General features: G+C 26.6%; 2 protein-coding genes across 2 annotated transcripts in view; both read right to left on the bottom strand.

Moving 5' to 3' along the window:
* The window catches only part of LOC100197044 (integrator complex subunit 2), a 51,565-nt gene extending 31,065 nt beyond the window's left edge, over positions 1–20,500 (bottom strand). The window contains exons 1-10 of the mRNA XM_065807190.1: positions 20,174–20,500; positions 19,114–19,299; positions 18,306–18,405; positions 15,989–16,102; positions 15,307–15,498; positions 8,133–8,233; positions 6,656–6,743; positions 6,132–6,348; positions 5,807–6,050; positions 954–1,088 (exon numbers count right to left, since the gene is read on the bottom strand). Coding sequence (XP_065663262.1) covers positions 954–1,088; positions 5,807–6,050; positions 6,132–6,348; positions 6,656–6,743; positions 8,133–8,233; positions 15,307–15,498; positions 15,989–16,102; positions 18,306–18,405; positions 19,114–19,299; positions 20,174–20,404 — 1,608 coding nt within the window. The 5' untranslated portion in view covers positions 20,405–20,500. The remainder of the gene's footprint in view (positions 1–953; positions 1,089–5,806; positions 6,051–6,131; positions 6,349–6,655; positions 6,744–8,132; positions 8,234–15,306; positions 15,499–15,988; positions 16,103–18,305; positions 18,406–19,113; positions 19,300–20,173) is intronic.
* A 2,359-nt stretch (positions 20,501–22,859) lies between these two features.
* Positions 22,860–26,397, bottom strand: part of LOC136085768 (CDP-diacylglycerol--inositol 3-phosphatidyltransferase-like) — a 54,231-nt gene continuing 50,693 nt past the window's right edge. The window contains exons 6-7 of the mRNA XM_065807189.1: positions 23,616–23,697; positions 22,860–23,389 (exon numbers count right to left, since the gene is read on the bottom strand). Coding sequence (XP_065663261.1) covers positions 23,244–23,389; positions 23,616–23,697 — 228 coding nt within the window. The 3' untranslated portion in view covers positions 22,860–23,243. The remainder of the gene's footprint in view (positions 23,390–23,615; positions 23,698–26,397) is intronic.

Genomic DNA, 26,397 nt, shown 5'->3' with positions numbered 1-26,397 from the left:
ACATGGGTAGTACTATGCATCCTAAGCAATAACCTATGCTTCACTCCTGCTAATTAACCCAAAATTCTAACATGTATATCAAAAGTACTAAGAAGAATATCATCCATATGCAACATACACTATCAATACTCTGGTACTTTACAGATGTTAATTGAACTAACATCTCTGGGAGCAACCACAGCATTTAAAAACCCATACTTCCAGCTGGCTTCAGAACCATTTGAATAAATTTTAGACCTATATTGTCTGCTTATTCCTTAAAATAATTAAATGCCTCCCAAAAATAATACTAAGTATCATTAATTAAAATCTTAAAAGAAAACTTAAATTAAATAAACAATGTTAATTATTCAACTAATAAAGGAATTCCAAACCTCAGAGAATGATAAAAAAAAACGTTTATCCTAAACTTTTTGATTAAAACAAAAGAATAAATGCAAACTAAGAAAAATTAACTTTTTTGTTTTAGTTAAAGCTTGCCTTCTCTGTTTTGTTGTAGGCCAAATAGTCTTTATAATATACGCTGCAATTAACAGACTTAATAATTTATTCAAGCGCATTTTATTCCTATGAGTTATAGTATATAACATCATTGATTTTTTTGCTTGTTTAAAAGATCGATTATGTAAACAAGCAGACATGTACTATAACTCATTAATAAAACACGCTTGAATAAATTATCAAGTCTGTAGATTGTAGCGTATATTATGAAGACTATTTGACCTACAACAAAACGGAAAATGGAAGCTTTAACTAAAATAAAAACATTAGTTTTTTTTTGGTATGCATTTACTTTTTTATTTTAATCAAAAAAATTTGGCCCAAACATTTTTTTTTACTATTCTCTTTAATTTGAGCACAACATGTCTCAGAGGTTTGGGATCCCTTAATTAATGAATTAAAAAAAGAATAATTTTTAAACTGCATTAACTATTTATAACACAACATAGTACCTTGACAGGAATTGAATGTTTAGTAAACACTTTAGACTTCATTAGTTGGAGCACACAATGCACTGGAAGAAAACCTTTAATATTTGCACTCAAATCTTTCGTGATAGCAACAGTTAAAGCATGCTCTGCCACAACCTGTTTAAACAAAACAAACTTAAGTAAGATGAAAACAAAAAAGAAAAAAAAACCTTAAAAAACTCATACAAATCTTTGCTGTTTGAGCCATTTTCTATAGTGGTCAATACATTTTAATGCCTAATTTGGTCAAAGACCTGAATAACACAAGTATAAAAAAGTTTATACAATATAAATTATTAACAACTTTGATAACCATATACAAATAACTAATGCTAATATATGTAAAAGATTAAATTTATAGAAGGAATATATTTATTAGACTAAAAACAAATGCATGGGCTTGGTCCCCCTTGTTTGATGATAACTCTTCTGATTGCATGAACTTGCGCCATCAATTTTTATTCAAGCTTTTGCAAAACCAACTGTCAGTGGTACAGTAATGGCCTACCATGGTTGCAACAGGCAACAAGTCAACATAATGTTAAAGAACCAGAATTTAATTCCAAAGTGAAACTTATTATTATTTAATATAGTGTATAAAATTTAAAACTATTTATATTTGTTAATTTTATAAATTATTTGCAAATATTCTGCAAAATAAAGACATGTCAAAAATCACTTTTACAAAGAGATTTTTAGGTAAAAAAAAAAAAAATTATTTTATTTGAAAAAATAAATACGTGAAATATTCTGCAAAATAAACACATGAAAAATTACTTTTACTTATAAAGAGATTTGTAGGTAAAAAAAAAAATTATTTTTAAAAAATCATTAAAAAAAAAAAAATTTGGATGTATAATATTCTAACTACACCTAGACATATTATGCTTACCACAGGTACAAGTCTTTATACTAACAACAAATAAATGAAAAAAAAACAACACCAATTTTAATACACCATTTTATACTTATTGTTTTAAATCGTCGCTGTAAAACAAGAATCTTAAGTCCATTTTTGCTGTTCTGAGAAAAAGGCATTTTAAGTTTTTAATTCATCACTGCATTAGGTCTTCTTAATTAAACCAAATTGTTTTTAAAATACTTATAGAAAATGTTATTATTTTTCATAATATAACAAATACAAACTTAAAATTTTAAGTTTATGGAAAGCAACAATGCAAATGGACTTAAGATAATCTTAAAACTATTTAAAGTATAACAAAATTCTACAAATTAAATTGCCGCTGCAAAACAAGACAATCTTAAATCCCCTTTGGTTTAGTTCTGAGAAAAAGATACTAAAAGTTTTAAATTTAATAATTGCTTTTGATTTTTTTTTATTAAATCTACTTGTTTTCAGTTATCTATTATATGTATTAAGTATTTTAAACCAAAAAAGTTTTTTTTGCCAAAAAAAGGACTTAAGATAGCAGCAACGAAATAGTCAAGTGATTTAAAAACCTTTAGTCTATTAGCAACCAAATACTTTTAAACTGTACGATTTGCAATTAGCAATGTTAAAAAAAGTAATTATAAAAATTAAATAGTTTATTCAATATAAAAAAAATCTTGGTTCAGAAATAGCATCATTAAACATTAGGTATCAAAACATACTCACTTGAAAAGCAAATTATGTGAAAAGCAAAATCAGAGGCTATCTGATTAGATAATTAATTTTCAATTTCATATGGTTTTCAAGTTTCATGTGGTGTATCTGGGAAAGTTTTTGAGATTATCAAATCGTTTCTTTCTAATCACTTTATTAAAGTCTTTATTTCCGGTAACTTCTGGGGTACCTAAAGGATCTATCCTTGGTCCTATTTTGTTTCTTATCTACATTAATGATCTTCCCGACAACCTTACATCTAAAGTAGTTCTTTTTGCTGATGACTCAACTTTATTCTCCTGTCTTGACAAAAAGTCTTCTCTTTTTGATTGCTTAGAACAGGCAGCCAATCTTGAATGATCTCACTTCTGTAACAGGTTGGGGCTCACAATGGCTTGTGAATTTTAACTCCAACAAAACTCAGTTGTTTACTGCAAACAACTATTGCAGTACGATCAACATTCCTATATTAATGAATGGCAACCCTCTCACTGAGTCCTATTCTTTACCTCTTCTTGGATTATCATTTACTACTGACCATGGAAACCAAATATACAACCGATTGCTAAATTAGCATCTGCTAAGGTTGCTTTTCTTTATCATGCTCGCATTTTCTCCTTCCTGATTTCATTCTGTAACTCTACAAACCTCTTATTAGTCCCTGTACTGTTGTCATATTTGGGTTGGTTTTTCTAATGATGCTCTTTCTCTTCTAGACAAGGTTCAAAAATGCATTGTAAACATAGTTGGACGCGGTCTATCTGCTAGGCTTGAGCCTCTTTTCCATCATTGTAAAATTGCATTCTTTTTCTTTTCTACAAATATTATCACGGTCGCTGTTCAAAGCAGCTTTTATCTCTAGTTCCATCAACTAAAACTCATTATCACTTGACTTGTCATTTATCAAAGTCTCATTCTTTTACTGCATCTATCCCTAGTCTAGCTTTTTTCCCCACACTTTAACCCTTTGGAACTCTTTCCCGTCTTCAGATTTCCTGACTCATATAACCATCAACTTTTCTGACTCATATAACCTTCAACAAGTCTTCTGTCAACCATTTCCTTGCTCTCTAACTCTATTCTTTTCTTCTAGTAACTTCCAACTTAATAGTGGTTGCTTGCAGCCTTATTGGAAGTGAATCAATTAAAAAAAATTTAATATTCCAGGCATTCTTTTGCTTTTTTAAACTTCAACAATTTTATTTTAAAACCAATTTATTTGAGCTCAGGATTTCATTTTTTCCACTTTTAACGAACTTCTACTATATACTTGTGTCCAGTTTAAATTGATGCATATTTTTGCCTCATCCTAGCTATTGTTGTCAAGTTTAGCGTCAAGTTGGAAACTATTGCATTAACAAGTTGCTATCGTCTCAGCATCAATCCATTAGATTAATAAACTTCCAACCAATTAAATCAGATACATCGGAATCCTTCAAAAAACTTTTCATTCCAACACTTCTAGCGCTAGTAAAGTATGCTAATCTTCTTTTTGTTTTTGACTCCTTAATCACAAACTTGTTTACAGAAATTAGACTAGTACATTCCTACTCTACTAGAAATATACACAATCGAAAACTAAATGTACCATCTTTTAAAACCCAGAAGTATGGTAAACATTCTGTTGTTTATCAGTGTGTCTGTGAATGGCACAGGAGCCTTGCATGCATTTTGAATGAGTCCAAAAAAATATCCTAAAATACCTTTACTCTATATTAAACAAAATCAATTAATAAAATTCTGAAAAACATTTTATTCTAACTTTTAAACATTATCCTGACTATTAAAATATTCTTTTAATTTTCTTTTTGTTATTACTACAATTATCATCAGTACCTTTTATTTTTTTCATTATTATAACCTGCAAATTATGATTTCTACATGTTTATTTTAAATGTAAGTTCTATGTGCTTTAATCTATGTGTTTACAGTCCATGTGTTTCAATGTAAGTCTTTGCTTATTATTACTTATATTTAAAAACTGATGTCACTTTTTAAATCAGATTTCTGTATGAGTGACACCATCCTAATAAATCATTAACTTATTATTATAAATAATTTTATGCTCATAACTACCATTATAATATTTATTATTATTTTTCATTGTAATTACAATGAAATTTGTAGAAAGCATAATTATTTTTCCTTAAAATTTATTGACAAAATGCTAAAGACTCTTAAAAATACTTTAAAAATATTTTTCTCAGCAATAATACAAAAATTACTTATTTTTATTACAAATGAATATTATTTTTAAAATCTCTATGAAAATACGCTTCTATTAGACCCAGGTTGACATACATTTAAATAATTTTTTTTTTTAAACAATATTAGGGATTTTACTCAAATGTTAAAGATTTGAACCCAAATATCTTTTCAACTTGACGTGATGGTGAAAAATGAATTGCATATTTGAAATCAAAGTGAGAAATGCTATACAAAAAACAAATTTTCGCTCTGCACCAGAAAAAATTATTTTTTTGTTTACCTATGTTATTGCTATTACTATAATTTGTATTGATTTTTTTTTATCCTATATTATTATTATTATAATTATTACTATTATTATTGTTATTAGTATTATTTTTATTGCTATCAAAACTATTGTAAAAACGATTTACTGAAAATAAATAGCTTGTTGTTGTTGTCGTTGTTGTTGTTGATGATGATTAGTTATTGGTCACGTATCACGTTTGTTTCTTGTAAACTAATTAAATTAATTGTATAATTTATAATTATTTAATTTATTTATTTACTATTAAAATATAAATTGTTAAAATTTTTTGAAACTTTATTTAAAAAATTTTATTTGTAAATTTTTCTTGTGTTTTTTAGTTTTATGCTTGTTTAACTTTTTCAAGATTAATATTCAAGATTAACTGAATTCAATAGATTTTCAAGATTAATATTCTAGATTAACTGAATTCAATAGATTTTCTATTGAATTCAAATTATTAATAAAATTAAACTCTTAATTTTTTTTTTACATTTAAACTTTTTTTTTGTTCCATTTTATTACTTATTTTGTTTGTAATTTTAATTTGTTTTTAGATTTAGGATATATTTTATATTTAGTGTATATTCTTATTTATTTCTCATTTAGTATACATACTTATTATATTTAATATATATTTACTATTAAATCAATTGGATACCGTCTTTTAGAAAAGTGATTTATAAAAGAACTTTTTTTTATCAATAAAAAACAATGAAATCATTATTAAATTACTTTTTCAGAAAACACTTGTTGAGTAAATAGTATTTTAACTTTGTTCAGCGAACTTGGTCGAAGTTTGATGCCCAATGTTTCACAAATCAGATCAACAACAGGTTCAAATGTGTTATTATGAAAGTGAATAGCTATAAGCAGTAAAGTCTCTCCATAAGAAGATTCCCCAACTTTATCATCAAATACTGATGATTGCTTAGGTAAACTACTTAGCCAAGCAACAATTTTATTTTCGCGTTCTGTGCTAAAACATTTAAATAAATACTTCATTAATATATAATTTAATCTTCTTAGATTATCAAATATAACAAATACTTGAAAGAACCTTATCAAGAATGCACATGCTACTAACGTACACAATCCAACAACAACAAAACGCACACCAACAGCTGTTATTGATGGCTTGCAAGTAATGAGCTCAAGCAGCACCTCTGATTCTTCTTGAGAAAACTTAAAACCTGTTACAGTTTTAAGAGCACAATAAAAGCGCATAATTGCAATCCCATGAAGTATTTTAAGACTGAGTTTACTATCATCACAGTCTAAAAACAACATTTAAAATATGGTTATACAATGAATAAAAAAGTTAAATAATGAATAGTGTATAATACAGACATACATATATAAGCGTCTATGTGAAAAGTATATATATACTGAGAGTTTCGGTCAAGGACAACAATAATACTAAAAGCAACATTAGTTAAATGAATAGAAAAAATTAAATACTGAATAGGACATATAAGCAGAAAAGTGAACATATGTATTGATTGAGAGTTTTGGTTGGGAACGACAGTATTATATTTCATATATAATAAAAATATAAATAATACTAATAAAACTAAAACTCACCTTTGTGTATCAATACATTAATAACACTTTCCATTTCTTCAATCAGTTGATATTTCAACATGGATAAACCATTTTCTTTACCGTGTTCCTTTCGGAAAAAAATTATGAGTTATGACAAACAATAATTTATCATTAATTAAAAATTTTTCACAATTTTTAAAAGTAATAAAAGGTCAAAAATAATTTGTGTGTCAAAAATAATACAAATGTACTGACTGTTAACTATGATATAATTTTCGAGATTAGAGATTAAAATTTAAATTAGAGATTAGATAAATTCAGAACAAATCCGCTTTTTCAAAAATTCTAAAGCTCATTTTGTAAAATAAGTTATTTGCATCAAGTTATACAAGGATACGCTTTAAATTCAATGCCAGCAAATTTCACTTTTGGGAGTTTTATGCTCATTTTTCAAAAAAAAAATTATTACACAATTGAAAATATGACTATTCATAAAAAAAAAAATTTTATTTTGTATTAAAATTTTATACCATCTTATTCAGAAAAAGATTCTTCACAACATAATTAAAAAATATATACAAAATGTTTATTCAATAAATAAGTATGAACAAAAGAATAAACATTGTTAAAACAAATTCATTCTATCCTCTGTTTTATTTGATCCAATTTTACTCTACAGATTCAAAAAAAAAAAAATCACTTAAAAAAGCTTTGAAACTAGTTAAAGTTAATTTATAAATATTTTGAAACAAAAATTAAAGCTACTTAGAGAATAATTTTAAACAAAACCCTTTGATACTGCAAACCATGATATCTTTCAAAAAAACACACCAGGAAATAAATGTGAACAATTTATTTCTAATTTACAAATAGCTATTTATAGCAAGAATATATTATTTGAGCTAATACAAACCAATTTTAAATTAAAACTGTTTGCAGAAAAACCTATGATTGTGTAACAAGCAATTGGAGTTTATTACCTCCTAACCTCATCATTATGAATGCAAATATATACGAAACAGTGTTAACATCAACACAACCAAAACCTTGACAACCAATCAAAACCTTGACAATCAATCAAAACCTTGACAAATTTTTATTGCCAATAATTATATTTCAACACTTTTTTTTCTTCATGTCTTCATTAAACTGTAATACTGACTTTAAATTTTCATCTTCTATTGCAGGAAATGATTACTTAACCTGCTTCACAGATTTTTCTGTTCTAGATTGAATACACAACAACAACAAAACATTTCTTTATTTACCAGAAACAAACAACAAAAGTTATTTATTATAATGACTGTTTTAGTGATGCTAAAACTCTCAGTAGCATATGAATGTATGTATGTATGTATGTATGTATGTATGTATGTATGTATGTATGTATGTATTAATGTATACTTCATTTGGTAGTGCCTATGTCATGGTTATACACCATACATCGTTATAGCGCTCTGCTTTTAGCTTTATAACTTAGTAAAAATAGTTGAAAATTCAATGAAAACAGTAATACCTTCTGAGCAACTTTGATATATTCAGCTAACCAATCTTTTGTTTCCTGATCACTTGCTAATAGTAGACCAGTAAAAAAAGGAACTAAATCACTTGAGTTTTCTAAACAAATAATCAGAAAAAAATAAGATGTATGTAAGAATTAATCATGTGTAAAAGAAAATTAAGTTTTAATAACTACTCCCTCTTGTCATTTTAATAACTACTCCCTCTTGTCATTTGAACATTTTTAAGAAGTGTAAAAAAAAATTACAAACATTAAAACATAATACAATTTATGTTAGCAGATTCTGATAAAATAAAATTTCCAACTATTAGTTGTTTTTTTAATACTTTTTCCATGCTTTATATAAGGTTACTTTCTATATATATATATATATATATGTTTGTGAGCCACAAAATTTGAAATCAATTTTGAAAGCTTTTTCCTCAACCAATTTTGCTCAAATTTTGCACACTTAACCATTTTCGATGACAATACAAGGAAATGGAAAAATTTGACCAAAAAAAGTTAATTAAGTTAACAAAAATTTAATTTGTATTTCCCCATACATTTTATTTATTTGATATGAATTGCGTATTACCTCACAAAAATCATTGATTTGCAAATTATTTGCAGTTTCGAAGACATTAAAGCGCAGCGATTCAAAACCTATTGTTTTAAGTTATTAAGTAATAAGTCTTAAGTTATTAAGTTAAAAACCTATTGTTTTAAGTTATTAAGTTAATAAGTCTTAAGTTATTAAGTAAAAAAAGAAAAATTTAGTAAAAACAGTAATTTTTAAATTAAAAAAAAAAAAAAAACAGTAATTTTTCCTTCTACAAAAGATAACAAAAAAATAATTTCTAGGCCCAATAGAATTCTGCTTGCATAAAGCATGGATTTAAAAAAAGAATTTTTTTTTGATTTACTAGTTTATAATCTGATTAAATTCACATCTTTTGATTAATCATCACCATTAAACATACATAAATATTATAGAAACGATTGATACAACATAGACACCTAAGCAAGATCATTTTATCGCAATCAATATGGCGAGATTGATAGCTAAGCAAGACCATTTTAGGCATCTTAACTTGGATTGCTTAAAGTTAATGAAAGCTCAAGGTTAACTATTGCAACTGTTATAATCCACAGCTATAATCCACTGCTATAACCCAAATAATCTGAAGCTATTCCATTAAATAAGCGAATGCTTCATGCAGCAAATGATTAGGTATAACTAGCATTTCAAAATTAAATGAAAAATATGTAAAATAAAACATGTAAAATAAAACATGTAAAATAAAATGTGTATTTTAATACACATTTTATTTTACATGTTTTTTTTACAATTGGTAAAAGAGAGTACTAATTTTTAATTATTTTTTATTTAATTTATTTAACTTTATTTTTTTAAGAACTTCCTACAACAAACCCTATTACTAGTAATAATAACTACAATAACAACAGAAACATTTGCAATTTTTTATATTTACTACTTTTTTATATTTACTTATATAATAAACATTTATAATTGCATACTCTACACTACCTAATTATAGGGGTAAGGGGGGTCAAAAAGTTTGGGGGAGTAGACATAACAGTAAAAAAAATCATAGATTAGGGTGTTGTAATTGTTGGGGTGGGTGGAGATTGAGTTCAAATTAGTGTTGATAGGGGGTCATTAGATTGGGGGAGGGGGGGAGGGTTAGAAGTTGTAATTTTTCTTTTAGATTTTTTTCTTTCAATTTTTTGTAAAAATGGAGGGAAAATTAAGGCAATTGCAAAAAGAATCTATGTAATGTTTACTACTGTAATACATAGCTTTATCTTAATATAATTGCTACAGAAACATTTAACGTTTAATGTTTAACGTCATTTCATTAGTTACTAGGCTTTGAAAGAGCGCATTCTGATAATGCACGCGGTCATTGGAGAAAGATCTCTTAAGCGAGTTGAAACTTTTTTCCTTTTAGAATTTAATTATAGTTTAGATATATTACATAAAAGTTATATTAAGATAAATAATCAACGTTAAGATCATATTATAATTGAAGTAAGTATATAAAATAGTTATATATACACTTTTATTAGATAAAGTAGAAAGGATTTAAACTTTTATTAGATAAAGTAGAAAAGATTCAAAGTAGAAAGGATTTTAATTTTTTAAATCGTTTATATTTTATTTTAGTTTTTCTTTTAGCAGTTTTATTTTTATTTAATTTTTAGAAGGAAAATATGGGTATGATGGTTATTACTACTTTGAAATTTCTGTGATGCTATTAACTATTTTTGTTCTTTTTTAGAAATTTTAAAAAAAATTCATACTTACTTCAATTATAATATGATCTTAACGATGATTATTTACCTTAATATAACTTTTACGTAATATATCTAAACTATAATTAAATTCTAAAAGGAAAAAAGTTTCAACTCGCTTAAGAGATCTTTCTCCAATGAAGTTTGTAACACATTTGAAAAACATCAAGTTAAAAACTTGATGTTTTCCAAATGTGTTACAAACTTTTTTTATTATTTGTATAAGTTGTTCCAAGGGAGTTAAAATATTATGGGGAGTTAATTTGTTTCGCCGACAGGGGTTAATTTATTTCAAGGGGAGTTAATCTATTTCAAAATAGATTAACTCCCTGGGTAATTTTTTACGCAACGGGAGTTAATTTATTATGGGGGTTAATTTATTTCATGACACCGACCAAGCGATGTACTTATAACAGAGGATTACATGATACTGTTTAGTGTCAAATGGTGTCTATTGTCAAAAATAGTAAATAGGTAATTTTATTAAAAATCACTGCTTTTAATCATTCACTAAAAGCCAATACAAATTATTTTGCCATATATACAATTTGTTTATCTCAATTTGATTTTTTGTCTTTAGCGCTGTTTACTACATGATTTTGCTATAAATATTTTGGAATTATGATGTTCTAGCATAAATTATTTTGTAAAAGCTAACATGAAATAATAATATTTTACAACTACTACTCTGGTAAATCACAACAGCTTTTCTCTATAAGGTACATTGATTTTCATTTTTTGTTTGTAATGTTTTTCTTATTTATTTACTTATTCATTACATTTTTAATATTAGATTTATCAGATAATTTATTTATATGGTAATAGAAGAACAAAATATTGTAAAGCTTTGTGAATTTTTTAAAAACCTTTACTAATAATTTTTTTGAAGAAATAATATTTAAGTTTGCAAAAAAGGGTTTACAACATTTTTTTAAATTTTTCTTTGTTAGCAGTATGTTTATTATTAGAATTGCATGTTTTTAATAGTTTTTTTTTATAGTTATTTGCTAAGCTAATTTTTTTTCAAACATCTCCTAGCTGATATATATATATATATATTTTTAAAGTCATAAGATTATTGTATAGTTTATTTTAAATGACAGTCTGTTAGATATAAAAATTATTTGTGTGTGCTATTTAGAGTAGAAAAAAAATTATATAGGAAAGATCGCAATCTTCAGGATTCGTTTAAGATTTTTTCTTACTACTTTCAATTAAAAGTGAAGTTTAAATGGATGATATTAGGCTAGAAGCAGATATTAGTTTAGAAAATGAAAATGTTGATAGGCAAGTTAATCGTCACAGAAATGAAAGAGATTAGAAGCTTAGGCGAGATGAAATTAATAATTGACAAAGTGCTAGAAATGCTGCTTAGCAAGCAGCAAAAATCGTCACAGAAATGAAAGAGATAGGCTTAGGATAGATAAAATTAATAATCAACAAAATACTAGAATTGCTGCTAGATATGAAAGAATGCATTGTATAGCAAGAAGTAATACTATTCCAGATTATAATTATTTAGGAGAAATGAATTATATTTGTCAGCATTGTGGTGCTAAGAAATTTCCTGATGAAACACATTTTTTATGTTGCCATAATGAAAAGGTAGTTTTGTCGCAACCTTCATCATTTCCACAAGATTTAAAAAATTTATTTGAAGGAAACTATGCAGATAGAAATGCCAATCTAAATTTTTTTAAATATATTAGAAATTATAATGCCTGTCTTTCCTTTGCTTCATTTGAAGCTAATGTAGTTCAACCCATGAATCATGGGCCGCCATGTTTTAGAATATGTGGTCAAGATTCTCATCGTATAGGTAATCTAAGACCAAATCAAGATGTTCTGCCGACATATTGTCAATTATACATCTATGATCCACTTGCAGCAGTAAATTTTAGAATGCAAAAACATGGTAATGATCTTTGCTTAAATGATTTAATGTTTTGATTGCAAACTATTATTAGTGAAGAGAACCCATTTGCTCTCGCATTTAAAAACATGGCTGAAGTGGAAGATAAAGAAATTTGTTGAGCAGCTCTAGAAGTTCGCTCAGTGTCAGTTGTAAAAATGTCTTTACTTGAAGGACAAGATAGACGTCGCTATAATCCCCTTCACATAATGAAGTTGCAGTTGTATTTGTTGGTGAAGATGGTGCACCACCTGCTTCCAGGGAAGTTGTTATTTACCCAAGAAGTCATCCTCTTTAAACTATATAAAGTATGTCTGCCAACTTAGATCCTATGGTTTATCCTCTATTTTTTCTGAGGGGTGATGCTGGTTCGCATTATCAATTGGTTCACAACTCTGAACGTGCTACATTGGTTAGAAATCATGTTACATTATCTCAGTATTATAATTATAAACTTTCAGTTAGACAATTCTTTTCTTCACTCTTTTCTGGCAAAAAACTGTTTCAGCAATATGCTGTTGATACGTATGTTAAAATTGAAGACCAGCGCCTTGCTTTTATCAGAATTAAACAAAACAAACTGAAAAGCGAGCAGTATGATGTCTTACATGAACATGTAAACAACCTTGGAAATGATCATAATGTTAGACCAAGGCGTGTTGTAGTTTTGCCATCAACTTATGTAGGAAGCCCTAGAACTTTAAAAGAAAACTTTGAAGATGCTATGGTTATAATTAAAAAGTATGGTAAACCAGATCTTTTTATTACTTTTACTTGCAACCCAAAATGGCGCGAGATAACTGAAAATTTATATCCAGGTCAGACAACGAATGATAGACCTGACTTGGTTATTCGAGTATTTAAACTCAAATTAAATAACCTTCTCAATGACATTATAGAGCATTTTGAGCAATATAGAAGTTATCGCTCCCAACACCCAGGGCCTCTCTTGGAGAGGTCCTTCAATAAGTGTTGTAGTAATGGCGGTATGGATGAGCCATCCTTTAAATGAAGGGCTCATCCATACTGGGGTGTTGGGAGACACCGAAGAAAAAACAGCAACCAAAAGGTTGTAAATGTCTTCTATCAGTGAAGATATTTATAACTTTTTTGTTGCTGCTTTTTCTTTGGTGACTTATTTTTTTTCAATTTGTAATTTTTTTTTTTTTTTAATTTGTAATTTTTTTTAATAATGTATTATGTTGTATATTTGGTTTGTTTTGGTTTTTTTCAGCTAAAATTTTATTTGTTTTTCACCAATTAAACTTAAATATAGCTAAATTGATTCATTACCCAATTATCATAATATAATAATGTTACATTCTATTGTTAAAAAAAATTAATTGGTAGTTTAATTTATTGAAAGCACTGCTTTTAAAATTTACTATTAGCCAAGACAATATATATTTAGCTATATAAATGCAGTTTATTTATATCTCAATTTGATTTTTTATCTTTAATGCTTATAGTTTGGCTCCTTGAAGCATTTGTTATTTTGCTTTTTAATCAAAATATTTTAAATCTATTGTGATGTCTTTTAAATTAAACTGAAGTTTATTAAAAGCCAACATGAAATAACGTCATAAATAACACCGACAAGCTGCATCATGACAGCAACTAAAGTATGACAACAGGCTACCGAAAAGCAGGTAAATTGTTGTTTTTTTTTTCTTTTATGTCTACTTATCTGTTACATTTTTTATTTTAGGTTTGTCATATGACGTATGATTGCATTATAAAAGATCAAAGTTTACACATTTTTTACAATTTGTTATACACATGTTTGATTGTAAATTAACTTTTTTTTGTTTGAAACGTATTTGTACTCAATTGCTTAGTTATTTATAATAAATTTATTTTGTTGTATGCATTTAACGTTTTAAAGACAATTTCCTTTTTTAAAGAAACATGTATCAAGGGATACCAAAAAATTAATAAATCATGTATAATTTATGTTCACTTCATATTAATCTTATTAATTAAAGTTCATGTTATAAAAAATATAACAAGAATTTATCTTTACTTTTTTGTCAATTTAAGGCATGATGAAGTGTTATTATTTTGTGTCAGTAACTAAAAACGTATTGTGTTGAACTTAGTAATGTCTAGGAAAATGGTTCTGCCATACACTGATATGACCTATGTCAGTTGTAAATTACTCAAATAAGGTAAAATAATTGGTAAATTATTCTACCTCCACGTACTTTTTATTTTAATTTTACAGATGATTTAATTTTTTAATTTGGTAAAAGGCGTTTTTCTAAAAGGGTATTAGTTAAGGTTTTGCAACTTTAAATTGTGGAAAACAGCCACTATAAATTAAGTAACAGACCGACTGTAACCCGTATAACAGGTTGCTTTCTGCTAGTATAGATAAATAGATGTATTTTTTGTATGTATAATTTTGATTTTAAGTTTTGTTTTTCCAGAAGGAAACGGGAGGGGAGGGGGTGGGAGTTAATTGTTAGAGAGGATGGATGTTTGGAAAAAAATTCTTTGTTTGGGGGAGTAGTAATTAATTGAAATCAAGGAAATTTTTTCCCAAAATTGGAGATTTACACCCCCCCATCCTACAATTAGGTAGGGGAGAGTATACATAAGACAAAAAAATAAAAAATATTTAAATAGTTTAATTCTCTTAAATACAAAAAAGTGCTAATCATTCAGCAAGAAAAGTCAATAAATATTCCCCTTAATCTTTAAAATTTTTGTTCAAAAGCTTTTTTCATGTGCAAAATTAATAATAGAGATGTGAACTGAGTATTACACTTTAGATATATTCTGACAAAAAGAATTACAAACTAGGTAAAAAGTCAAAAATAATAAAACTAAGAGAGAGTTTAATTAACCAAAGAAGACAAAATTTGTGTATGTTAAAAATTACAAAAACTACACAAAAAAATAAGAGATTTTCATAAAAAACAAAAAAACAATTTTCATAAACATTGTGATTCATACCTACACCATTCTCACCAATCGACAACTCGATTGCTAATCCAATTAATTTCCTGGTAGACACACATTCTGCACGCATAATTTTTCTGTATTGGGGATTGATATGGCAAAGCATTTTCAAAGTTTTAATTCTAATTTGAGTTTGTATATTTAAATCTTCAGTAGAAGATGCATGACTTAAGATGCTTGAGCAAACTAAATAAAGAAGAATATGTTTAAAGAAATCTATCATGCTAAATAATCAACTACTGATATCAATTATTATTTACTAGCATTAAACAATCAAATATCAAATAACCATTTACCTATATTAAATAACCCAGCAGGCAAAAGACATGTTTAAGATGCCTAAAAAATGTATTAAAACATGGTAATACATTTTATAGACATTTAAAACATGTCTTGTACCTGCTAGGAACCAGCAGTTGTTTAGTGTTTGAGCGCTTACTTCATAAACAAGAACTACAGAATCTAAATCTTATTTCCTGCAAACAATGTGTTCAACCTGTTTCTCAGTGCAGTAGACTTGTTTGTCAATATTTGTGTGTCAGAGTTATAGCCTTGTAAGAAAGCAATAACAAAGCTATTTTTATAGTGGCTCCCATTGGGGAGGTATATATAATAAACAAAACAATATAATGACTAATATCAAATAATCAATCACCAACAACAAATAATCAATTACCGATATCAAATGAGTGTGGATTGTTAACAACCAGTATGCAAAGAAGTTCTGGACCAAACCTTAATCTTAATAAAACTTCAGCAAGTTCAGGTAAGGTAAGCAGTGAAGGAAGCTCTAAAAAATAAAAAAAGTGATGTAAAAGTAAATTTAAAAAAATGATTAGGCTTCAATCTTAAAAAAAAAATGAAGTTTATATTTTTTTAACACTGCATTAACAAAAGAAAATAGACATTGTTTTTACTTATGATAATTTGCTAAATTTATTGAAACTTGTTGAGTTATTTTTCAATTACTTTTTTTTTTTAATTTTGTACAAATTTATTAGATATAAAAATTATATTATAACAAAATGTATTATCTTTAATATATATAAAGGGCAATGTGTGTGTGTTTGTTTGTTTGTTCTCTATAGAAATCCAAACCGCCGGACCGATCTCGATGAAATTTGGCATGGGGGTAGTCCTCGAGGCGGAGAAGGTTCTTAGCTGGGTTTCGACCCCGTACCCCGACCCCCGGGGTCAGGGGGGACCATTTTTTGGGCCCATTTTTGTGTACAGATATCAGGTAAGCCAGTTTAAATATTGGCCCGGGCAACGCCGGGTAACTCCAGCTATCTTATCTTCTTATCTTAATCTTAATCTTATCTTATCTTAATATATATAAAGGGCAATGTGTGTTTGTGTGTGTGTTTGTTTGTTTGTTTGTTCTCTATAGAAATCCAAACTGCCGGACCGATCTCGATGAAATTTGGCATGGGGTAGTCCTCGAGGGAAAGAAGGTTCTTAGCTGGGTTTTGACCCCGTACCTCGATCCCCGGGGTCAAGGGGGCCCAAAAATGGGCCCCGATCTCGATGAAATTTAGCATGGGGGTAGTCCTCGAGGGGAAGAAGGTTCTTAGCTGGGTTTTGACCCCGTACCCCGATCCCCGGGGTCAGGGGGGACCATTTTTTGATCCCATTTTTGTGTACAGATATCAGGTAAGCCAGTTTAAATATTGGCCCGGGCAACGCCGGGTAAATCCAGCTAGTTTATTATATAAATATCAAATAATATAAAAAACATTAATATAACACTTGTGGATTATTGTACTAGACAAAACTTTTACTACAAAACCTAATTAATGACAGTTGCATTACTTCAGATTCTGATAATGTTTATTGTTGTTCTGTTAATTGTGCTTATTCTGTTAATTGTGCTTGTTCTGTTAATTAAGCTTGTTCTGTTAATTAAGCTTGTTCTGTTAATTGTTCTGCTGTGGTGCAACTATGCCTCCTAATTTTTTTATTTGTTTTGTGATCTTGCTTGGAGTAAAAGTGAACTACTCTTACAAGTCTAAGTGCAACCTGTCTACTGTAAATCTTGTGGACTGAATATGTAAAAATGTCAGAAGTTTTTCTAGGAAAATAATTTAAGTGGCAATACTCCTCTACTCATCCTCAAAAAATAAAGTTAGAAGAGTGCGCTGGAATTTTGTGTTTTTTGTTGTTGTTGTTGCAAAACAACAATTTACTTCTTTTTTAACTTTATTTACCACATTTATAATATATTAAGTATGGTCATGACCATACTTAATACAAAATAATACAAAATAATACAAAAATTATAAATGTGGTAAATAAACCAAAAGCTGTATGTCATATAGTGATATGCATATTTATTATGCAAGTTACCACAATGTCTTAGCATATAAAAATACTATTAAACCATACTTATGAAAGTATATAGTATAGAAATATTATGAAAGTATATAACACAGCCCTTTGAATCAGGGTCAGCATTCTGCATTGTCAACCTAACTGCCAACTTAGAAGTGTTTGAGGTGGTCATCAAATCCCCGACCTGGTTTCTATTTTTTATGGTAAAAACTTTGTAAAAAATTTTTTTTGCTGACCTCTAATAGATTAAGGTCGGCAAATTAATAACATAAATATATATATATATATATATATATATATATATATATATATATATATATATATATATATATGTATGTATATATATATATATATATACATATATATATATATATATATGTATGTATATATATATACATATATATATATATATATATATATATATGTATATATATATGTATATATATATATATATATATATATATATATATATATATATATATATATATATATATATATATATATATATATATATATATATATATATATATATATATATATATATATATATATATACACACTTTTAAGCAATACTATAAAACTTTTATTGTTTAAATTATTTTAGCCAAAAAATTAACTAAAACATGAAATTGTAAAAGAAACCAAAATTATAAATAAAAAACCTGCATAAGAAACACAAATTATATCAGAGATATCTTCTAAGTAAGTTACGCATTCAAACAACTCTGAATCAAAAAGTTTGAAAGAAGCATTTTCTTGAATCTGTAAAAAATTTTAACAAGTAAATAAAACTTAAAAAAATATCATTATTCATCGCTATTACCTCTTTTACTTATAATTTTTATTAATAATAGGAGTAATTGCATGTGTCAGTGATGATAGTTACAACAATTATTTATTATATACTCCATTATCTACTCTCTCTTAACTACTATATCTAACAATTACTACAATCTTATTCATTAAAAAATATCCACAATATTTTTCTTTTATCCCTAATATGAATTATAATTTCTTATTACATAATATTACCATTATTATGCAATAGATTACATAATAACGGTAATATTATCTTCATAAATTGAAATTATTTTCATTACTTGCTATCTCTTTTATACCTCTTGCTATCTCTTTTATACCTCTTGCTATCTCTTTTATACCTCTCTCTTCTGTACTTTCTCTTTTCTCTCCTACTTCTGTAAAGACTAATAATAAATATTTCATCTCTTGACATCTATTTTTGATAAATATATATTTTTTACATTTTTTCTCTTTTTTATGTTTTTAGTCGTTATTATTTATAACTACCTTATTTAATATTATCTTTATTATTTACAACCATCTACCTTATTTACTATTATCATGACTATTTATAACTATCTACCTTATCTATTATTATCTTAATTATTTATAACTATCTACTTTATTTACTATTATCTATTATAATCTCTATTAATTATTAAACATTACTTGCGCAGAAACACGAAGAATTTCACTGAGAACAAGTCGAATACGTTTCATTTCATCACTCTCCTCAAACTCTAACAAAATTCCTTTTGACTCTCCAAGTAAATCATTTGACATTTCAATGCTCCCGAGCTTTTTGTGTAAATGCTGCTCCTTTATAGCATCTTCATGAACAATACCAAAATCTATCTTTAAATAAAAAAAAAAGATATAAAACAAACAAGTTAATAAAATGTAACATTTTATTAAACTTGCATCATAACCCTATAATTCATATCATAACTCTATTATTCATACCATAACACCATAATTCATACCATAATCCCTAACTCATATCGTAATCCTATAATTCATACCATAATCCCTAACTCTTATTATAACTCCATAATTCATCTCATAATCCCATAAAAGTTTTTTTATTTTCAACCAACTTGTTTTGCATTAATAAAATATAGTTAAAAGCTTCATAACAGTTGTTTGAAAAACATTAACAATCTCTAAATCTGAAAAGATTCAAGAAAACTTTTTAATTTAATAATAAGTAAGCAAAGATCTTTTTTAATGAAACAAATAATAATAAGATATACCTTATACTCATTACTTATATGATACTTTATTTATCTACAGGGACAAGCCATGAATATTTAATGTTGTTTATTTAAAATCCATGCAAAAAGTTTAAAATTTGATACCCAAAAAAAATTTAGGCGTTTAACTCAAACAATTAAACTGTTTGTTTTTTAAACAACATAACTGTTTGGAGACAAGTAGCAAAAGAGTTGAGGGTAGCAAAAGAGTCAAAGTAGCAAAAGTGATACAATAAAGTATTTGATGTCAAAATACTTATCTATTTGGAATAAAAAATTAAAATTTCTGTTTGGAATAAAAAAATAATAGCTTTTTTTCTCTTTGATTCTATCTCAAAAATGTTTAACCTGTTTAATTTTACCTACCATCTTTAATTTATATATAAATATAAATTAATTCATAAAATAAAAATATATATACTATTATTTTGTACAGGAACTTTATTTTAAGAATTAAATTTAAAAAAAAATCTTACCTTGAATAATTTAGAAACAGTATTGACATCATCTATTTGTGATAACTTTTTGATAACTTCTTTCTGGAAACATTCAAACTCAACATTTTCTGCAGATTTAGAGATTAATTGTACTAATGACGGAAGAATTGGTCGAATCTTGGCGACGCTTAGATCTAGGATTCTTTTAATGCTCGCAGACTGCAACGCAATAAATGTATCTTCAGTAGGTAAAAGATCTTCACATTCCATGTTAACTTACCTAAGAAAACTTTTGCAACCTCATAAAACATTTGTTACTAAAAGAGCATTTTACTTTAAACTAAATTTAAAGATATGACTTCAACTGGAATATGAAAATTTAAAGTAAAAATAAAACATGATCTCCATGCTAATATTCAAATATATTTACAAAAAAGGTTTGCAACCTTTTATTTATTTGATAAATCCAAAAACTTATTATCAAAACTAAGAAAATCTGCATCTTAAAATAAACTTTTTATATAAAAGAAATTTAAAAAAAAAATTTTAGATAAAGAAAAATAACTTTAACCATATAAACCAATCTACAAATTGATTATTGTATAACTGAAACATGTTGTTTAAACTAAAAATTTTTTTTATATTTACTAGACTTATTACAGAACATTAGATATTACAGATTTTAATGAACCTTCATATTCATCATAATGCCATCATAAGGTGGCGAACAAACTTTTGTAGATCAGTGAATTTAAAAGTGGAAACTGAATGATTGTTTATGTGTAAATTAAGTATGCTTGGATGGTTTATGTGTAACTGGATTGGATGGTCTGGTTTATTTAAGATGTATTTGAGTGCGCAAAGTGTAAAAATACATAAAAGATGGACATCAATTATAAAAAGACCATAGTAGGTTGCATCATCAATACCAGGTCCTTTTAGAAGGCAGTTTGAAAAAACTTGCATCTTGAATTTAGTTTTATTTGGTTGTGGAGGTCAACTACATTATAGGTAAAGTGGCCAACACCCACCAAATATTTAGATTTACTTGAAAAAATATTTTATAGCTTTAACTATTCTAGATGATGAGATTGATGTGGTTGACCCTACTAGATTCTGCTGATGTGGTTGACCCTAATAGATTCTGCTGATGTGGTTGACCCTAATAGACTCTGCTGATGTGGTTGACCCTAATAGATTCTGAACTACCAGTTTTGAAAAACTTAGCGATTTTAAAAAAAAGTCTTTAAAAACTTAAAGATTTTTAATGTTTGAGACTTTTTTGGGGAAGGAAATATATTTAAAAAAAACACATACACACACATACTTACACACAAACAAAAAAAAACATTTTAACCCAGTTCATAAATGTTAAATATGTTAATAAGTTAACCAAAAGTAAAACACAAGACTAACAAAATATAAAATATATAACAAAAATTAAATATTTTGTGATATCAAAAAATTTGCATAAGCTCTATTTAAATATTTTAATGACAATGTAATTACTTAAGAGGAAATAAAAACTAATAATATTAAATTTATAGATTAATATCATTTATAAACATCAGCTTGTTGACTAGAGTTTTTGGCATCTGTATATTATGCATGCATATATTGTTAAAGATAAAAAAATATATTTATCCCCTGAACAGAGTTTATTAGTTTAACCTTAGAACAGAGTTAATTAGCGTAATTAGTACAAAATACAATCTCTCATTAATTTAATCCTTAAACACTTTATTAAAAAAATGTGTAGAATAGGTTAACAGAAAAAATTTTAAAAGTCTTAAAAAAAAATATTTTAAAAACATATTTCTTTTTTATGTATCTTTGAATTACAAAAAATCACTACAAATGTAAAATTCTTATTAAATACACTTTTAAACTTAAATTTAATTTAATTATACATTTTTAGACAAAAGTTAAGTTTTGGAAAGCATGATTCTGTTGATAAATTTTTTTGATAAATTGTAAAGATTTTATATTTTTATTTTAAATTTGCTTTTTAGAAGGTAAAGACTTAAACTTAAAGTTTTTTTCAAAGTTTTTCTTCTTTTTTACTCTCTTCTTCTGTTAAAATTTGATAGTAACTTAAAATAGGTCACTTTAAAGAAGACTTTCAGTTATTCGAACTTTCGGTTTTTGAAGTAAATTCTTATTCCCCTAGGAGGTTTTAAATAAGTGGGACTTTACTGTACCTATTACTTGTTAAATGTTACTTGCTTAGAAATTATTACTTAAAGCTAACTAAATTTTTTAAATAGACATACATAACAAAGCTAACATCAAATTCAAAAAAAATATTGAACATGTCACTAAAATTGATAATTTTAAGTTTATTTTAATTTACACTTAAGTCATTTTTGTTTAAATTAAAAAACTTCTCTTTGAACTAATAAGCACAAAAATCTTAACAAACAATTTAAATCAATCAAAAACCATAAACAAATAATTTAAACCAATCAAAAACCATAAACAAATAATTTAAACCATTCAAGATATGAAGTAGGAAGATTTAATATCAAAAATCATAACAAATAATTTAAACCAATCAGGATATGAAGTAGGAAGACTTTGTTGTTGACCCATTCTCATTAAAAACTCTAAATTAGCAAGAGTGGGAAAAAATAAGTAAAAAATTAATTGATCAATATTATTCTTTTCTTATAAAAAAAAATCACTGTTAATTTTTTTTTTACTTAGGCAAATAGAAAACAGTAAATTTACTTTTAAAAATTATATTCAACCCTAAATAAATACTTATTACAAAAAACTATAATACAAATTAAATTAAAAAAAAAAATTTAATATGTAATCAAAAAAGAATAAAATTGAACATTTAAATTTCTAATTACACTAATGTTATGTTAATCATAAGGTAAATCAAAATGTTATAATATGGACAAGCTTACATAATTAATTACATTAATTACATAAATAAATAATTGGAATTTATAAGTGCAATTGCTTTCAATAATTTTAAACAAAAATTCTTTTTAAAAAACAAATTTTAACAAAAAAATACAATAAATTAGATTTATAAAATTTACAATGCTTTTTAAACTTCAGTTATTTTTAAATTTAACTTAAGATCTTCAGTTTAACTTCAGTTTTTTTTTGTTCTGTCTTTTATATCAATATCAGCCACAGCTTTGAAGCCATTGACAAGTTGTACTATATTTAAAACATTTTTTGTAAGACTGATCGGAAATGCAATACAAGCTACGACCTTCCACAAACCAAAACCAAATACTAGTGAAAAAAAAATTAATTTTAAAATTCTTTTTATAACAATTATTTGAAACTGTTATAAAATAATTAAAAAACAAAAATTAGTAATAATAAAAAAAAAAAGTACATCAAGGTAAAATCAATAAGAGTCAAAACCAAGCTTGACACATTTTCTTTTAACATCATTTTTAATTTTAACTAGTTTTTAAAATGCAAAAAAATTTTAAAAATGCAAAAAAAGACTTACTGCTTGGTCCATTGGAGAAGTGAAGAAGATATAACATAGCAAAGAACAACTCATTTCCTGCGCACATTGTAAACAACACAGCCTGTATAGTAAACAATAAAAAGCATTTTTATAAAAATCCTTTTTTTTAATTGTTAAAATTAATGAAGACTTTTTAATATTTGGGAGGGTTTATAATTACTCAAGTTAATTTTTTTCGTACTAATATATAATAAACTAATTATAGTTTGAATGCTAGTTTAAGCTTAGCTCATACAGAGTGTAGCAGTAGGTTAATGATTACACTGGTTTTTAAAACTGTGCTTTTTAAGTCCTAACATTAGCATATTCACATTGGCCCAGGTTTGCAGTTGAACTGAAGTGTGTTATACCATAAAGAATACAAACACAAACATATCCTATATATTTATTACAGTTCTATTCTTAAAACCTAAAAAAAGATTCAAGTATTTATGTAAAAAAATACGAATTTTCAAAATTCATTTTTCCAACAATTTTTACAAAATATTTTGTCTAAATAACTAGTTTCATAATAGTTTTAACAACTCAAACATAACAAAAAAGATTTTTCTTTGATTTTTTATGATTTCTGGGTCTCTGGATGAAAAACTTGCTACTCTCTAAAAAATGTTTTATTCAATTGCATTGTCATTAGGATTACAATCACAGCTGGCACGGATACTGATAATGACAACCTAGCTGACCCAAGAACGCCACTTATATGGTGGGATAATGTACACATCAAGGTGATACAAATTTTAAAATCTTTTAATTTTGTCTGCGGAAAATAATTTAATTTGAATGTTCAAATTACGTGAAATTTTAATTTTACAGTGCAACGATAAAAACAAATGTAAAATGAGAACCACTGTACATAATTTGATAAAAATTAAAAAAAAAAGTTAAGGACTTATGACAGTTTTAATTTTTATTATGTTAGTTTTTTTGCTACTTAGACCTCAAAACATTACTGATTACTGTGATATTCAATCACTATTTTCAAAATAAAGGTTACATGAGCGTTCTACTACATAATATCAATGAATTTTTTTTAGAATTGTTTTATTGCTGCATGTACAGAATCGGACAAAACATTGGTGGACAAACTCAAATTTAGAACAAAAGTTGATCAAAAACTAAAAAGAACTAGTAAAACAATTGTACATATTAATTTTTAAATAATTTATTATGTTCTTAACAAAATTTATAACACATTTTTCTCAACAAATTACATTTTTCCTTAGACAAAACAAGGTGGACAAATCAAAACGAAGCTTCTTTTATGAGATTTCATTGTCTTTATTCAATTTACCGTATTCTTTTGTTTTCACTTTTATCATAACATTACTCTAAAATAATAAAATAGATTTTGGAACATCTAACCGATTATTTTTTCAATTAAACTAAAAATAGATTTGACTTGTGATATATGGCGTAAATTGCAACTTAAAATGGCTTACGATAAATTAGGAAGTGTTTTACCTGAAAATATTATTAAAGATTTTAAAAGCGGGAAATGCCAAGCCAAAATTTGTAGAAAATATAATATAGCTAAATCGACTGTAAGCAAAACTGTCAAATCATTTGGATCTCGTGACTGAGATAAAACAAACTATCGGGGCGGACATCCAAGAAAACATCACAAAGACTAGATCAAATAATTGTTAAAGAGCTTAAAAAAGATCCATTTTTGTCATCCACAAAATTAACCGAAAAACTTAAACTACAATCTCTAATCGCACTGTGCGACGAAGAGCTAACGAAGCAAAATCGTTCTCTCGAATGCCTGCCAAGAAACCACTAACTTTTTTTAAAAATAGAAAGCTAAGACTTGTGTTTACCAAAGCACACCAAAATTGGATTGTAGACCAGTGGAAAATCATTTTTAAAAAACTTTTTAGTGATGAATCAAAATATAACCTTTTTGGAAGCAACAGCAAGAACTGAGTCTGGAGACCAAAGAACAACAGATTCAATACTAAATATACCAAGGAGAGTGTTAAGCATGGAATGTCTGCTATGGTTTGGGGATGTTTCTCAGCATTAGGAACTGGTCCTATTCACAAAATTAATGGAATTATGGACTGTTTTATTTACAAAGATATAATGGAAGACATTATGTTACCACATGCTGAATGGGAGAAGCCCCTAAAATGGATTTTTCAACAGGACAATGATCCCAAACATACGTCAAAAATTGTAAAACAATTGTAAAAAAATTGTAAAACAACAAGGACAAGAATATCACCATAATAGAGTGGCCTGCACAAAGCCCTGACTTGAATCTCATAGAAAATTTGTGGGAAATAATTGACAATAAGATTGAGCGTGCAAATGTGAAGACCAGAGAGGAATTATTTGAACAAAATGAGAAGGCCTGGCGAGAGATTGATATGAGAATTGTTGACTCATTAATTGAGTCTATGCCTCGAACAATGAAAGCAGTAGTTAAAAGTAAAGGAGGTCCTACCAAATATTAAGTTAATTTTTGAATTTTTTCGAAAAATAATAAGCTAATTTTTGAAATTTTTTGAATTTTCAGTCGATTTTTTGAACCTTGTTTTGTCCAAAGAAAAATGTAGTTTGTTAGGGAAAATGTGTTATAAAACTTTTTTAGTGATTTTTAGTATGATTCAAAAGTTTTAAGTTTTGTTAACAACACAATAAACTACATAAAAAATAATATGTTCAATTGTTTTACTAGTTTTTTTTAGTTTTTGATCAACTTTTGTTCTAAATATGAGTTTGTCCACCATGTTTTGTCCGATACTGTACCATTTTC

Source organism: Hydra vulgaris, chromosome 10, assembly GCF_038396675.1.
Source record: "Hydra vulgaris chromosome 10, alternate assembly HydraT2T_AEP".
NCBI lineage: Eukaryota > Metazoa > Cnidaria > Hydrozoa > Anthoathecata > Hydridae > Hydra > Hydra vulgaris.
Note: the sequence above shows the minus strand (reverse complement) of the source record. Positions and strands in the feature narration are given on the sequence as shown.